Here is a 13884-nt window from a genome sequence, read left to right as displayed (position 1 = left end):
TAGCAACATCAATGAATGTTAATTATTTAAAGGCTGCTGCAAGAAGTAGTCAACAATTCTTTGGGAGAAGAAAGCAATTCCATAAAACATAACAAGCTTAGTGAAACAACTCCAAGATGGAAAACGATATATTGCTTTACTTAAAAAGCAATGCATGTGGACACTTCAGAGCAGTTATAGTCTCTTTGCTAATTAACACATACATATGCAAGTGTGCTTGTGCCATTGCTAGCAGCTGCAAGAGATTTTAGTTCATTTAAATAATCATATAAAGCTGCAGTTTGTAAAAGTAAGTTTTGCCTTCAGTTTCACTGAAAAACGCAATCTGAACAAGCAAGTAACATTGTCTGCCAGTTTTATTCTGACCAACTAAAAAAAAAAAAAGTTTTATAATTACCACACTCTAAAAATTGCTAGGTTTTTTTTTTTTTTTTTTTTTTTTTAACCAAAATGAAAAAAAAAAAAAAAAAAAAAATAACCCAGCATGTTTGGTAAAAACATTTAACCTAGCCAGCTGTGTCAAAATAACCCAGCATGTGTTCTGTCCAATATTTACCCAGCGCTGGGTTGGACTGTTTTTAACCCAGCATTTTTTAGAGTGCATCGGTGATTAAATCTAATGAATGCAAAGTTAGTTCAGATCAAACGACGTCAAATAAATGTCATCTAAAGAAATCGTTCTTTTAAACTCAAAAAGCAATTTATTGTTCCAGAACTTGTTTTCTTTGAAATACATATCTTTTGTAAGAAGACTGTAATCCCACGTATCTGTAATCAGATGCACATTTAAAACTGGAATATAATCTTATTTCAGTTGGGATGAAAAGACGAATGACCCCAACCACTCAAATTAGAAAACATTATTACAATCTTACCGTTGTGAATCAGGATAATGTAAGGAGATAGTTTTGAACACTGATTGATTATGTACTTGCTCAATTATTGAATTTGAATCATTTTTAACCAAAAAAAAAAAGTTATGGAATGCAGCTTTAAATAATAGGGTGGCCTTAGGTTGATTGGGACACTTTTTCCAAGTCATTTAAATCAACCTGAAGCCACCCTATATGGTTTTATAGAATTGAAATAAAGAATATTTCTGTGATTTATTAAATGTGTTATGTGGCATACTGGTTCTCATGCAAAGCCTATAGAAAATTAATCACTTGCAACAAAACCTGCAAACCAGCCATAATTAAGCAGTTTCTTTATTCAGAATTAAAAAAAGTGTGTATATTTCACACAATATTTCAATATTTCACCCCCAAAATGAAAATAGCTGAAACTTTACTCACCACTCCAAATCTGTAAATCATTATAGATTTGGAGAAATTTAGCATTACATCACCTGCTCACCAATGGATCCTCTGCAGCGAATGGGTGCCGTTAGAATGAGAGTCCAAACAGCTGATAAAAACATCACAATAATCTACAAGTAATCCACACTACTCCCGTCCATCAATTAACGTGAATTGAAAAGCTGTGTGTTTGTAATACACAAATCCATCAAGACATTTTCAACTTAAAATCACTGATTCTGGTTAATATATTAGCAAAAAAATTCATTTAGTCTGAATCAGGAGAGATATATGCTCAGATCAAGCACCATTTACAAGCAAAACAGACCCAAACTGTTCTAAACAAATATGCCGGTGGAGTTTGAGGACAACAGTAGATGGACTTTTTCAGTGGAGAATGCCTTATTATGGATTATGGACAATTTAGAGTATAACGGTTTAATAATGGATTTGTTTCTTACAAATAGCTATTTACTTTTCACACATTAACTGATTGATTTAAATCACATGGATTACATTTGGATTATTGTGATGTTTTTATCAGCTGTTCACACTTTAATCAATTTAAATCACATGGATTACATTTGGATTATTGTGATGTTTTTATCAGCTGTTTGGACTCTCATTCTGACGGCACCCATTCACTGTAGAGGATCTGTTGGTGAATGTCACGAATCTGGCCGGTGGCCTTCGGTCCACTCACCCCCAGATGTCGCTCTCTCATTCCATTGACATTCACATTACACAGACTGTTGCACCACACCCCAGACTACGTTCCCCATCATCCATTGCGCTGATTACGCACACAGCTGCATCCAATCAGACACACTATATAAGCCTTGGACTTCCTTTCTCTATCGCCGAGTATTGTATTGTGTTTAGCACTCATAGTGTTACCAATTATTACAGAGACATTTCCTAGTTTTCTGTGTTTTGTATTCTCGCCTAGTTATCTCGTCTAGTCTTTTTCGTCTTTTGCCTAGCCATTACAGATGTGAAGTGGGCGGATCCATATGCAAAGCTTTATTGAAACAAAACAGAGACATGGTCATAAGCAGGCAGGGTCGAACATCGGCAAACAGGTATATGAGGATAAGACACAAGAGCAATCCAAGACAGGCGAGGGTCGATTAACGGCGAATGTAATCCAAGGGGCTAGGCAAAATGGCAGGCAGCAAAACAGAATAAATTAGATAACCAGGTGAGAATGCAAAACAGGAAACTAGGAAATGGCTCCATAATAATTGCTAACACTATGAGAGTGCTAAACGCAATACAATACTTGGACAGAGAAAGGAAGTTCAAGGCTTATATAGTGTGTCTGATTGGATGCAGCTTTGTGTGTGTAATCAGCGCAATGGATGATGGGGAACGTAGTCCGGGGTGTGGTGCAACAGTCTGTGAAGTGTGAATGTCAATGGAATGGGCGACATCTGGTGGTGAGCGGACCGAAGGCCACCGGCCATATTCGTGACAGTGAACATGTGATGTAATTTCTCCAAATCTGTTCCAATGTAGAAATGCTCATCTATATCTTGAATGATCTGAGGGTGAGTACATTTTCAGCTAATTTGATCATATATTAAATATTCTGTTTTTTGTGGACTCGAAATGAAATAAGTATTCAAACCATTTAAATTCAAAAACTAACATGTACTGCAGAATATTGTTTATTAGCTTTGCAACAAGCTAAAGGAAAATGCAATTGTGAAGCAAGTATGCATGGCCTACAGATATATTCAGCTCTTGACTCTTCTGGAGAATATTGAGCATGTGTGTGAGTATCTGCTTAATGTCTCAGATATAGAAAAAAAAAAATCATGTTTTCCTTCACAGGCAGAAACATCTGTCAGAGCCTCAGATCTATCATTAGCACACTATTCTACGTGCACTCACTGTGTTTGTGTTGAGTGCACACATGTGTGTTTTCACTGCTGCTGGGGGAGGAGGAAAAAGTCTTCAAACTCTTTGTGTCACTTTAAGCACAAGAAGAGAGAAGAGGACAGGAAGACTATTCGATGACTGGCAAATGAAATTCTGCCATGCGGTATTCATCAAAATACTCCAGCAATCATTTCAATGATAACCGCCCAACTCCGGAGCAAACGTTTTCAACTGGACAAAAACTTGGGCTCAACGAGCCAAAAAGCAATTCTGAGCAACATGGGCATGTTACCCACACTTGCGGAGGGAAAACAAATGACGCAGTGTTGTGAAATGGCACCATCTCACTTCAGACTGCATCTGGTCAAAGCCACTCCTCATTTTTGTCGAAATCGAAGCGTTTATTGTACGCAGAACGATTACAGGAGGTTTCCCCACCTCTAGCCCATTTTCATGACATTTCCTTACTTTTAATGACTATTTGAGGACTCGAGCAGTTACTGCTGTCAACGAAAATGAGAGGCTAAAGGCTAACCGTCAGCTAGCTAATATCCAAACTGCCCTCACTGGACAACTTCCTGTCATTTGTCTTAAAGCAAACAGGCAGGAAATAGCTTTGAATATAGCTATGCTGCATTTTAACATGCTAGCATCATGCAGACAGACTCCCTCATGTTTTTAAGTGGATGTAAGAGAAATGTTTTTAGCAGAGAGCAAAAGCAAGGAAACTCATATGATTTAAAGGGACAGTTATTTATGATGAATGCTGCTCTCCTGAGAGTCTGGCAAACCAGCAGACGAATCTAAAGTGCACCATGACCTCGGATACGCCGAGAATCACACGATGACAAATATAAAGCCCTCTACAGCCAAACTCACAATGGAATTTACCTTCAGCGCATTTAGCTACATATCAGTTGACACTTCACTCGGTGCATTTGGAAGAGAGACGTTTCCAGGAACGGGATACGAACAAAGCGAGCATAAGTCATTTGAAGAGGTGTACTGTGGATATTTATCATACTTAATATGTCTGTTTGTACTGAATGATATATACATCTGTAGTGGGGTTATGAATGCTATGATATTCACGAATCCATCAGCACTGGAAACTAACACACTGATGAAATACACGGTTACAATGTTCAAATAAACCATTTTTAAAGGTGAATGTTTCACTGGTCAATTCAATAATGCACTGGAATGATATTTCTCAAACATTCTGGTTTGGGTTTGTTTTAAATACCCAACCCTAAGTATTCAATTTCTGCAAACAATTTAGCCTGCACGTATATACTATACTGTATGTATCTTAGGTCATTTCAGCCTTAGTTGTGCTATGTTTTTGTGAACATTAAAACCTCTCATTCTGTAAATTATATAATGTCCACCATTCAAATTGCAAGCAAAAGTGATGACATCTTAATGTAACCACTTAATATTAAATGTGTAGTTCTGCTAAATGAATACAATGTTGTTTTTAATGTCTTTTTTTTTTTTTAAATCATTTTGCATACTGAAACGCAATTGATCTTTTCTTTCTTGCATCTATTTAACCATATTGCTGAATGTGTTATGTTGCATACTGATTCTCATGCAAAGCCTATAGAAAATGAATCACTTGCTGAGTGTCATGACATCTGCTAAACAGCTATAACAGAGCATTTTCTTTATCCAAATGAAAGTACAAAACTTTAAAGATGCCCTAAATTGTGCTGGAAGACATGCTCCTCGATGTCATGCAAAAGCAACAGTTTTGTAGCTAAAAATAGCAGATGTTGTATCTCCAGTCAGCCAAGTATTTTTTTGCTGTTCAGATAATCTCAAAATGGCAGCCCATCAGTGACAAGTTAACCCTATAAAGCCTGAAAAATTAAATAATAATAATCTGAAAAATGTATTTTTCAAACTACATAATTTAACCTTTGGACAAAAAAAAAAAAAATTGTTGTTGTTGTTAAGCATCATATCAGGCTTTTATGGCTCATACATTATGACATAAGAGAATTATGTACTCTCATACTCAATTTTAATCAGAGGCCCAAACTGAACAAAACTATTTAATTTGGTGCAGCTACATTTATTTGGATAAATAAAACAATTTGACAGATAAATATTAATGTTATCACTACTTCACTCAATAATATCATTAAAATTACTATTAGTAAGTTATAGAGACGAAACTGTATTAAAATTTATCACCACGATTATAGTGACCAAAATTATCATGGTTGTCGATTTTATCACGGTATTGTTAAAATGTGCTGGAAATGTTCAAATAGTACAGACAAATAAATCGTTTCACAAACAACAAATACATTCACTGTTTGTTTGCATAAACACTAAAACTATAACATTACATATGATGTCCAGATTTTAAGACAACATGACTGACAACAGTTTATCTAACAACATAAGCAGTGAAAAAGTCTAATAAAATAGTAAACCTCACATTTCAGGCTTTAAATAAAGAAAGGGGTTAAGTCAAAATGATAACTGATTAATAAATGATTAGCCTGTATGTACTTCATCTGTTCCATAAATAATTCTAGATACCTTATCTGAATTGTTTAAAAGTGTAGAATCCACATAAGTTTGTTTTTCATCATCCAGTCAAAATTTACAGCAGGGCAAATGTACAACTACAGCTAGAATGTCCTACCAGGGCTTACTGGGCATGCGCATATCTGTATTGCATCATTTTTGTCATACTGAACAACAAGTAATTACTGTATTTGCATTATTGAAAGCAAGGCTTAGGGTTGAAGCGTAGACTTTAATAAAACACAATCCGATATTTAAATTTATTGTTAGTTTATGGCGAGATTTTGCGTCACTTCCAGCCGTAGCCGTATCCTTTCAACTGCACATAGACTGAATGTAAAAATAACTCTCTGTAAATCTACTCTCTGACACGTGGTGGCGCTTATTGAACAGAAGAATTAGAACAGCTGTAAGTCCCTTTATTTTAAAACACCAATGAAATCTGACACTGCCTCATAAATATAGCTCCTTATGCTCCAATAGCAAAAAGCTTTTTTCCCCCGGGTACATCAGATAGTACGCATGCGCAGTATTGAGCTCACGTCTCATAACGCTGACTCTTTCCATAGCAACCGGGACTTCTAACTGCAGCTGCAGTGACGCGCTGACTTTACTAATCAACGATTGGCTCTTTCATTAAGACAGCGGGGCTTCGCGGCCATAATGAGCGTTGCATCTTTCCCCATTCAAAAATATACGAGTGACAGGTCTTGGGCCATAGAATCTTTTCTGAAGACAGTCAGAACCTTCAGGGGTAGGTACATTGATAATAATTAATTCATTCAAATATTCATTTGTATGATTCCCATAGCACTCTTTTAAATCTTACATCTTTCCCCCATGTTTTCACACAAAACAAAACTACTCTGCGCTTTGCCCACTTGAGACTGTTATTTGAAACTCTGCTTTATGCTGGACAGTATTTATCCTGAATTGTTCAAATCGCGGTAATCGAATATGGTTTTGATAATAATTAAAATAATACTTACAATGAGGAGTTTTATTATGATTTATTGCCAAACTGGTAATCGTTTCCTTGTAACACCGTGTCTACACCGGACGCGAGCTGCGCGGCGCGACAAAATACAGTAGAACCCATTAGAATCAGTGATGCTGTCTACACTGGATGCAGAACACGAATCCCCGACAGTACACTTCTGCTGCGTTCTATTTATGACGTGCTCACACAAAGTTCAAATGATTTGCGACGGTCGCTTTGTCGCGTCCAATGTAGACAGACTTTAGCTGTTGCGGCGCGGCGCGATAGCTGTCGCGTCCAGTGTAGACACGGTGTTAGATGTTATTTAAATACTTATTTTTATGATGTCACATTTTAACATTTTTCTGAAAATTATTTTCTAAGTTGCTTCAGTCTATCAAGTATTCTACTTCAAATATTAGGCCTACTAACAATATAAAAGTTATCTCACAGAACCTGAAGGTGGACATTTTTACAATTATACAAAATTGGCTGTAACTTGCTATAAATGACAGAAGATATGTAATAGTTTGTGTGCAACATGTTGATAATTTAGAGGCCTTAGAAATTCATGTACCAAATATGTGACCCTGGACCACAAAACCAGTCATAAGTGTCAATTTTTCAAAATTGAGCTTTATACATCATCTGAAAGCTGAATAAATAAGCTTTCCATCGATGTATGGTTTGTTATGATAGAACAATATTTGGCCGAGATACAACTATTTCAGTATATGGAATCTGAGGGTGCAAAAAAAAAAAATCACCTTTAAATTTTTCCAAATTAAGTTCTTTGCAATGCATATTACTAATCAAAAAATTACGTTTTGATATATTTACAGTAGGAAATTTGCAAAATATCTTCATGGAACATGGTCTTTACTTAATTTCCTAATGATTTTTGGCATGAAAGAAAAATCTATAATTTTGACCCATACAATGTATTTTTGGCTATTGCTACAAATAAACCCCAGCGACTTAAAACTGGTTTTGTGGTCCAGGGTCACATATCATATCAGTAGGCTTTTATGGATTAAAAAAAAAAGTTCTTTCCCAGGAAATGCAAATCTTTTATAACTGTAACAAAATAACAATGACTGAATTCTGAAAACGCATGCAGTGAATAAGCAGCTTAAACAACAGGCAGCATCATGGAACGTAAAAGCGTTGTGAAACTGTAGCAATTTGAGAGCTTTGAGCGCCCTGACCTCGACTTGTCTCAGATGGTTTGCTTTAACTAAACTGGACTAAACTGTAGCGAGTGTAGAGGTGAAAGCTAGTATGACCTTGGGCTTGTCTCACCACGGTTTGTTTTAACTGGCAGGGGGCTTTCGCGCCTATTACTGATAGCTCTAATGAGAAAGGGTCAGAAAAGCCGACCTGTGCGGAGGAGAAATGGATGGGGCAGGGCTATCTCACTGCAATTCCCCTGCCACCTGCCAGTGACTGCGCAGGGGGCGTCCTGATTGCTAACAGACGTCTTTGCCGTTCACCCAGGTGTCTTCATTCTCACCAATCAGTCATGCACACGACGGGTTCTTTGCTACAGCACACATGCTGAGATCCATGGAGGGAGAGATTCCTTTGCTAAGTGTGTTTAGTTCTAATTCCTCTTACAGCCGCCTTGTCAAACGCAGATGTGCCTAAAAAATTGTTTGGAAAATAAGGGTGAAAGTTAGAGTGCTTTTTGCTGAATCTGGCTTGAAGACGGTAACGGATTAGAAATGGACGTACAACTGTTTAATGCCAAGTGCAGTTCAGAAACTCTCATCTGAGCTTAAATATCAGTATTAATAAGAAAATGTGCGGCGTGACCCGCACTGGAACTCGCACAGTGCCTGACATAAAACTTAGCACAATCTTTCCACACTAAATCTGCTTTAAACAAATAATCTCTCTCTGGTTGACTGTTCCTGATAGTGATTTGAGTTTACATTGAGATTACTGCAACGATTATAATAATAAAACAATGGCGTTTACACAAAAAAAGCAGGTCTGTTAAAGAAAACCCCCCCAAAATAATTCCCTTCCAGTTGAATCAGAATTAAATTAACAACAGTGTCTCTGCAACAAAAATCACAGCATGATCCAAACAAAATATCACACCTGATCCAACCAAAACACATTTTTTTAACTATGCACAGAAAAGATACTACTGACCTGATTCCAATAGCAAGTGCTTTTACAAAGTGTCACTTCTAAAATCAATGTCAGCTGGTCTTTTGTATATGTCATCATTCAGCTTCATTCAATCCTTGATCTGACATTTTCGGAACTACAAAGGTCTCTGACAAATCCTCAGAGGTTTCTGCCTTTCAAACATTTATTTCCCCATAAAATGATCTGAACATTTGGGACAGTGTCTGTGTGTGAGACTATGAAATCTGAAATTGGACACTGGATTTACAAACAGGCAAAGCACAGCTGTTGAAAGTGATCAATAAAACCATATGCTTGGCTGACTGTTTGCCGGACCGTCCTGTCTCTCATCATTTTAAACCTATGCGTTTCTGGAACAAGCAGCAACAATTACATCACTGCATTTGTTCGAGTACCTATGATCCTGGACATCAACGAGACAAAACAACTCAGCGTAGTTCAGACAAGCTTAAACAACATAAAACCGAACCATAAACACAGAAAGCAGCAAAGACAACACAGCCCTGAAGGACTAAAGCTTCCTACTGACTTTAAAAATCTTTTCTTCAGTGTTGTCACTAATAATATGCACCATTCAATACGCTCTCTGAAAAAAGGTACAAACTGTTACTGGGGCGGTACACTTTCAAAGCATTTAGGGATAAATAAAGTACAAAAAGATGTACCTTTTAGCTTTTGTACCTTAGGATAGCGCACCAGTGACAGCATTTGTATAAATAACAAAGCCTAACCTTGATATAAACTGTATTAGCTCAGTATCTGGATGTTGCTGTAATCTCCTACCTGTTAATGTGACGTCGCTGTAGATGTTGGAGAGCTGTTCTTTCAACAAAACCTGTTGCATCTGAGCCGCTTTCTCCCGCTGCAGTTCCAGCATCATGTCTGGGTGGCTGGCCAGCTTGCAACCCTTTTGTTTGTCCAGAGCGAAGTCACTGCGCACTATGTCTGCATGGAAACCGCGAGAATGCTTTTGGAGTACAAACAAGAGGACAAACTAACCACTAAAAGCGTAATGCATGTGGTTTGCATTGTGGACATGTTTACTAGATACTCAAAATGTATTTCTTTCTCTTCCATGTTTATTGATAAAAAGTCAGAGTAATTAAAAAGCCATTTTTTCCAACAGGCATGCACTAAATAAATGCATCAATATTTATTTAAGTATATTTTAGGATTATGCATGCATATTTGTGCACATAGTATGAAACAACTCCACTTTAATGTGTTATTCCAAGCAGTATTTCTAGAATTTTTCTGAAACCTAAATTAAACTTCTTAATCAATGTGCAAAATACCTGCCTAAGTGAAAATGACCAAATCAGACCTCACCATCTTCATAGTTTTTGAGGTAATAGTCTGGTCCGGGCCCTCTAAACTTTGCAAGATTCTTCAGGTTATGAAACTGGAGAAAGTCGGTCCGTTTGCCCCCAAACCTCAAATAAGCAGGAGAGAGTCCCCGTGCCAGAGTGACTAACCGCTTGGAGCTGTGGATACAGAAAGATGTAGATTACAGAGAAACCTGAAAGGGCTACAACAATACTTCACTGTACAAAGTACAAATTAGCAGTGGTTACCTTAAGGAGCTGTCTGTACATAATTTAATTTGTTCAGTCTTAAGTAGTTATTTTCACAGAGTCTTTTAAGGAAAGCAGTCAAGTGAATTTAGTCATATTTTTACTTGATAAAACATGTCAGTTTAAATGTGACCATATGAAGCTATTTAGATTACCTGATTAGACTTTGTACATTGCATAAAATCACAAAGAGAGCTTTTCTTTATGATTTTTCACTATGAGAATTTTTTTCTTTAAGGCTTGTTTATATTGTCTATGTCCTTTCAAATTATATGAATATTATATATATACACATTAAACAACATATACAGAATACATAACATATTATACAGTACATATACACTGTATGCGACACTTATTTTATTTGAACATGTAAAGTCCGTAATGCCGACACCAGAAAACGGGATCATTTTCAGAGCAGAACAAGGCAGTAGTATCTCAAAGCTCAATAATTAAAAACTTTTATTTTGTTTATTTGACATTTTTTTATTTGTCAGCAGCAACCTGGTTTTCGCCATTAGATTGGTGCATAAGTTTCTTACGGAAACTGACGTTCAGCAGATTTAGTGTAATGTATGATTGTGTTTTAGGCCGCAGTGCTGAAATCAACAGCAGATTATTGTACACAGAGCTGCAGCCTGTTGTGCTAAACGCTCGTTTCTTTCTAAATAAATAAATACCAGCTTCTTCTTTAGTGCTTTCCTAAATAATGAGACATAATACGGTACCAGTCGTAAAAGGAGAAGCTGTAAAAGGTGCACATAAAAGTAGGCCTATAAATTGCGCAAATATTCCTTCGCCTTGCCTTGCCTTTGAGCGTAAAGAACTTAAAAAACAACAGATAAAATAAAAGAAGACTAAAATAAAACAGTCTAGGAGTGAAATAAAATAAAATAAATGTACGTTGTGAATTGTTTTATAATATTTTGTGAAAGGCAGAAACGAGCTAAATTACCACAAACTTTAATCGGTGAAGCCTGTGTTTGGACGGTGGGCCGAAACTGATTTTCAGAAAATACATTTCGGAAAGAGAAAAGTTGAATAAGCAGCGGCACACAAACTCACATTTCGCACATCTGGTGTCAAGCTTAATAGTGTGAATAATTACATTTTAATCAGACCAAGCATGAAGCATGACTAAGCATGTTATTTTGGGGAAATTACAACGACTAGAATCTAACAATTAAAAAGAACTAAATATTAGCGCAGCTGACGGCAGAAAAATAGCGATAATAATTACAACATATTTGCATACACATAATTCAACATTGTTATTATTATTACCATTAGCATTAACATGATTAAAACGTTCATTCTTAACGCAAGCATGTGTTTAGTTAAACATAATATCACTATTATCTCAAATCTGTTAAACAGCTATCCTCACACCATATAAGATGGCAAAAAAATAACATGAATTTGAATGTCGTGGTCGTGGATATAAACGTCAGATTACGCTATTATTCAGTCCTGATTTCTTTCCATATGTTAAAAGAAATGAAGTACGCAAAAACCCAAACAAACCCCTTTGACTGCTTTACCAATACATCTGCTTGAACTTGAACTGTACACTTTAGAAAACCAACAATAATGCCACGACAGCAGATTGGGGTTCAGATTTATGTGGGATACTTCTTAAATTCTATTTTTTCCAACAGCTCGTCCTGACTATAATAATAATTATTATTTGGTAATACATCGGTAGTAAACACTACATCGATACTGAAACCTGTTCGGGGCTACGAAAGACACTTACATTTCGGTTCTCCGTATGGTTTTGTGTCTTTTCTCCTCTGGGGGCTGGGACACTCATATTCACTTCCAGGTCAAGCCCTGGTGTGCAAATTAACACAACCATTCAAATCTGCGCGTAAATTCACGTTTCGCGCTCTAATATATAAATTCATATTCGTATGTGGTCTAGAGAGATAGGCTCACGGGCGAAGCTCATCCCACAACACCGTTTCATTGGGATTCAACAGATGTTTTTTTAAACACTGCGCGTAAACATGTTGAATTCTACTTCACGTGTAAAATTATTGTCTAAAAGTGCGAAGATGGATATACAAGTAAAGGCTACGCTGGTATTTTTCATGATAACACCGTAAGCCGAATAGAATGACTATTATGTCTCCAAAGAGAACTAAACATGAAGTTTATCAGTGAAAATAAACGTCTGATAAGCGTACATGGGTTTTGTAGTAGCCTATCATTAGAAAAACGTGGCAATGTATATAACAGTGTGTTCAAGACATTGGTTGATCGGTAAAAAGTGGTGAAAATAGTAGTATTACGTGTTTGGGAAGTTATATGGTATTGGAAAGATTCACTGATAATGTCTAGCGTTCCTGTTGGAAAATCCAGTTTAAGCCGGGTAGCTGTACTTGGAACATGGAAGATGGTTTCTGGCTGGTGACTATCTGGTCCAGCTTGACCACTTTAAGATGGTATGTTGCTAGTCCAACATGGTCTTGGACCAGCTTTAAACCAGCTACCATGTTCTAAAACACACCTACCAGCTTAGGACGTCTTCTCCAGTAGGATCTTTCTAATTCAACATAAACACTTCAGCATCACCAAAGCATCATCGGCCGTAGGATGAATGTAATTGTGAATCTGTAATACCTTAAGAAGTCCAGCCAGCCATCCTTTACGATAGATGGATCCAACTGCAACGAGAGGAAGTTGTCATTCAAAACTTTGACCGGGCTTCGAGTATTCACGTCCAGTAAAATCAAGGTTCTCTCCAGAAAGCTCTGTCTCTTCCCTCCGGACACTGGTCTCCTGTAGGTAGCGGCGGAGGAAATGAGAGACTGGAGTATCAGTGCCAACCACAGTGACGAGCCGAACACTGGGCAGAGGAACTGCCTGGGCATCTTCTGTCCTCAAGCACCGGGCGGAGCGCAGTGAGGGAGATCCAGCAGAGATCTCCTTATAAAACACGATCAAAAAGCACCTGAAGTGTTTTTATGCCCCTCCTTGAGCTAGGATCACTGGTGTCTCTTTCAGCCCCCCTGTCTTCAGCTGTTTTGGAGTTAGCTGGAGTAAACTCACGCCCCAGGGCCAGCCTCCATCGCACTGCTGCCCCTGCACCGCCCTCTGTAGTAACGCAACAGCTCTTAAAGGTAAGATGACTCTTATTTAACAGTAGCTTCTTCAGTTGGGGGGGATCGGAAGCATAACTACTCTGTATGTAAAAAAAAATAATAATAAGAGGAAGAGAATAAAATAAATAGAAACTAACAAAAAAGTTCTTCAGTTGGTTCTTCAGATGTTCTTTGGTTCGGCAAAGAATTCTCTTTTTATCTAAGACCATTTATGGCTCTTTATTGTTCTTGGAGGTAAAAAGTTACTGATGTTACATTAATAGGTTCTTCACAAAGTCTGGTGTTTGTTTGGTTTTTTTATAACATCAGCATATGGCTGTTTTCTAAACTATACAATG

General features: G+C 37.2%; 1 protein-coding gene across 1 annotated transcript in view; it reads right to left on the bottom strand.

Annotated features, from left to right (window-relative positions):
• hpse2 (heparanase 2) overlaps positions 1–13429 on the bottom strand; it is a 92212-nt gene extending 78783 nt beyond the window's left edge. The window contains exons 1-3 of the mRNA XM_051125356.1: positions 13065–13429; positions 10195–10349; positions 9649–9810 (exon numbers count right to left, since the gene is read on the bottom strand). Of these exons, the coding sequence (XP_050981313.1) occupies positions 9649–9810; positions 10195–10349; positions 13065–13315 (568 nt within the window). The 5' untranslated portion in view covers positions 13316–13429. The remainder of the gene's footprint in view (positions 1–9648; positions 9811–10194; positions 10350–13064) is intronic.
• Between the last annotated feature and the right edge of the window lie 455 nt (positions 13430–13884).

Source organism: Labeo rohita, chromosome 13, assembly GCF_022985175.1.
Source record: "Labeo rohita strain BAU-BD-2019 chromosome 13, IGBB_LRoh.1.0, whole genome shotgun sequence".
NCBI classification, from domain to species: domain Eukaryota; kingdom Metazoa; phylum Chordata; class Actinopteri; order Cypriniformes; family Cyprinidae; genus Labeo; species Labeo rohita.
The sequence above is the reverse complement of the archived record's forward strand: the minus strand, read 5'-3'. Positions and strand labels throughout refer to the sequence as shown.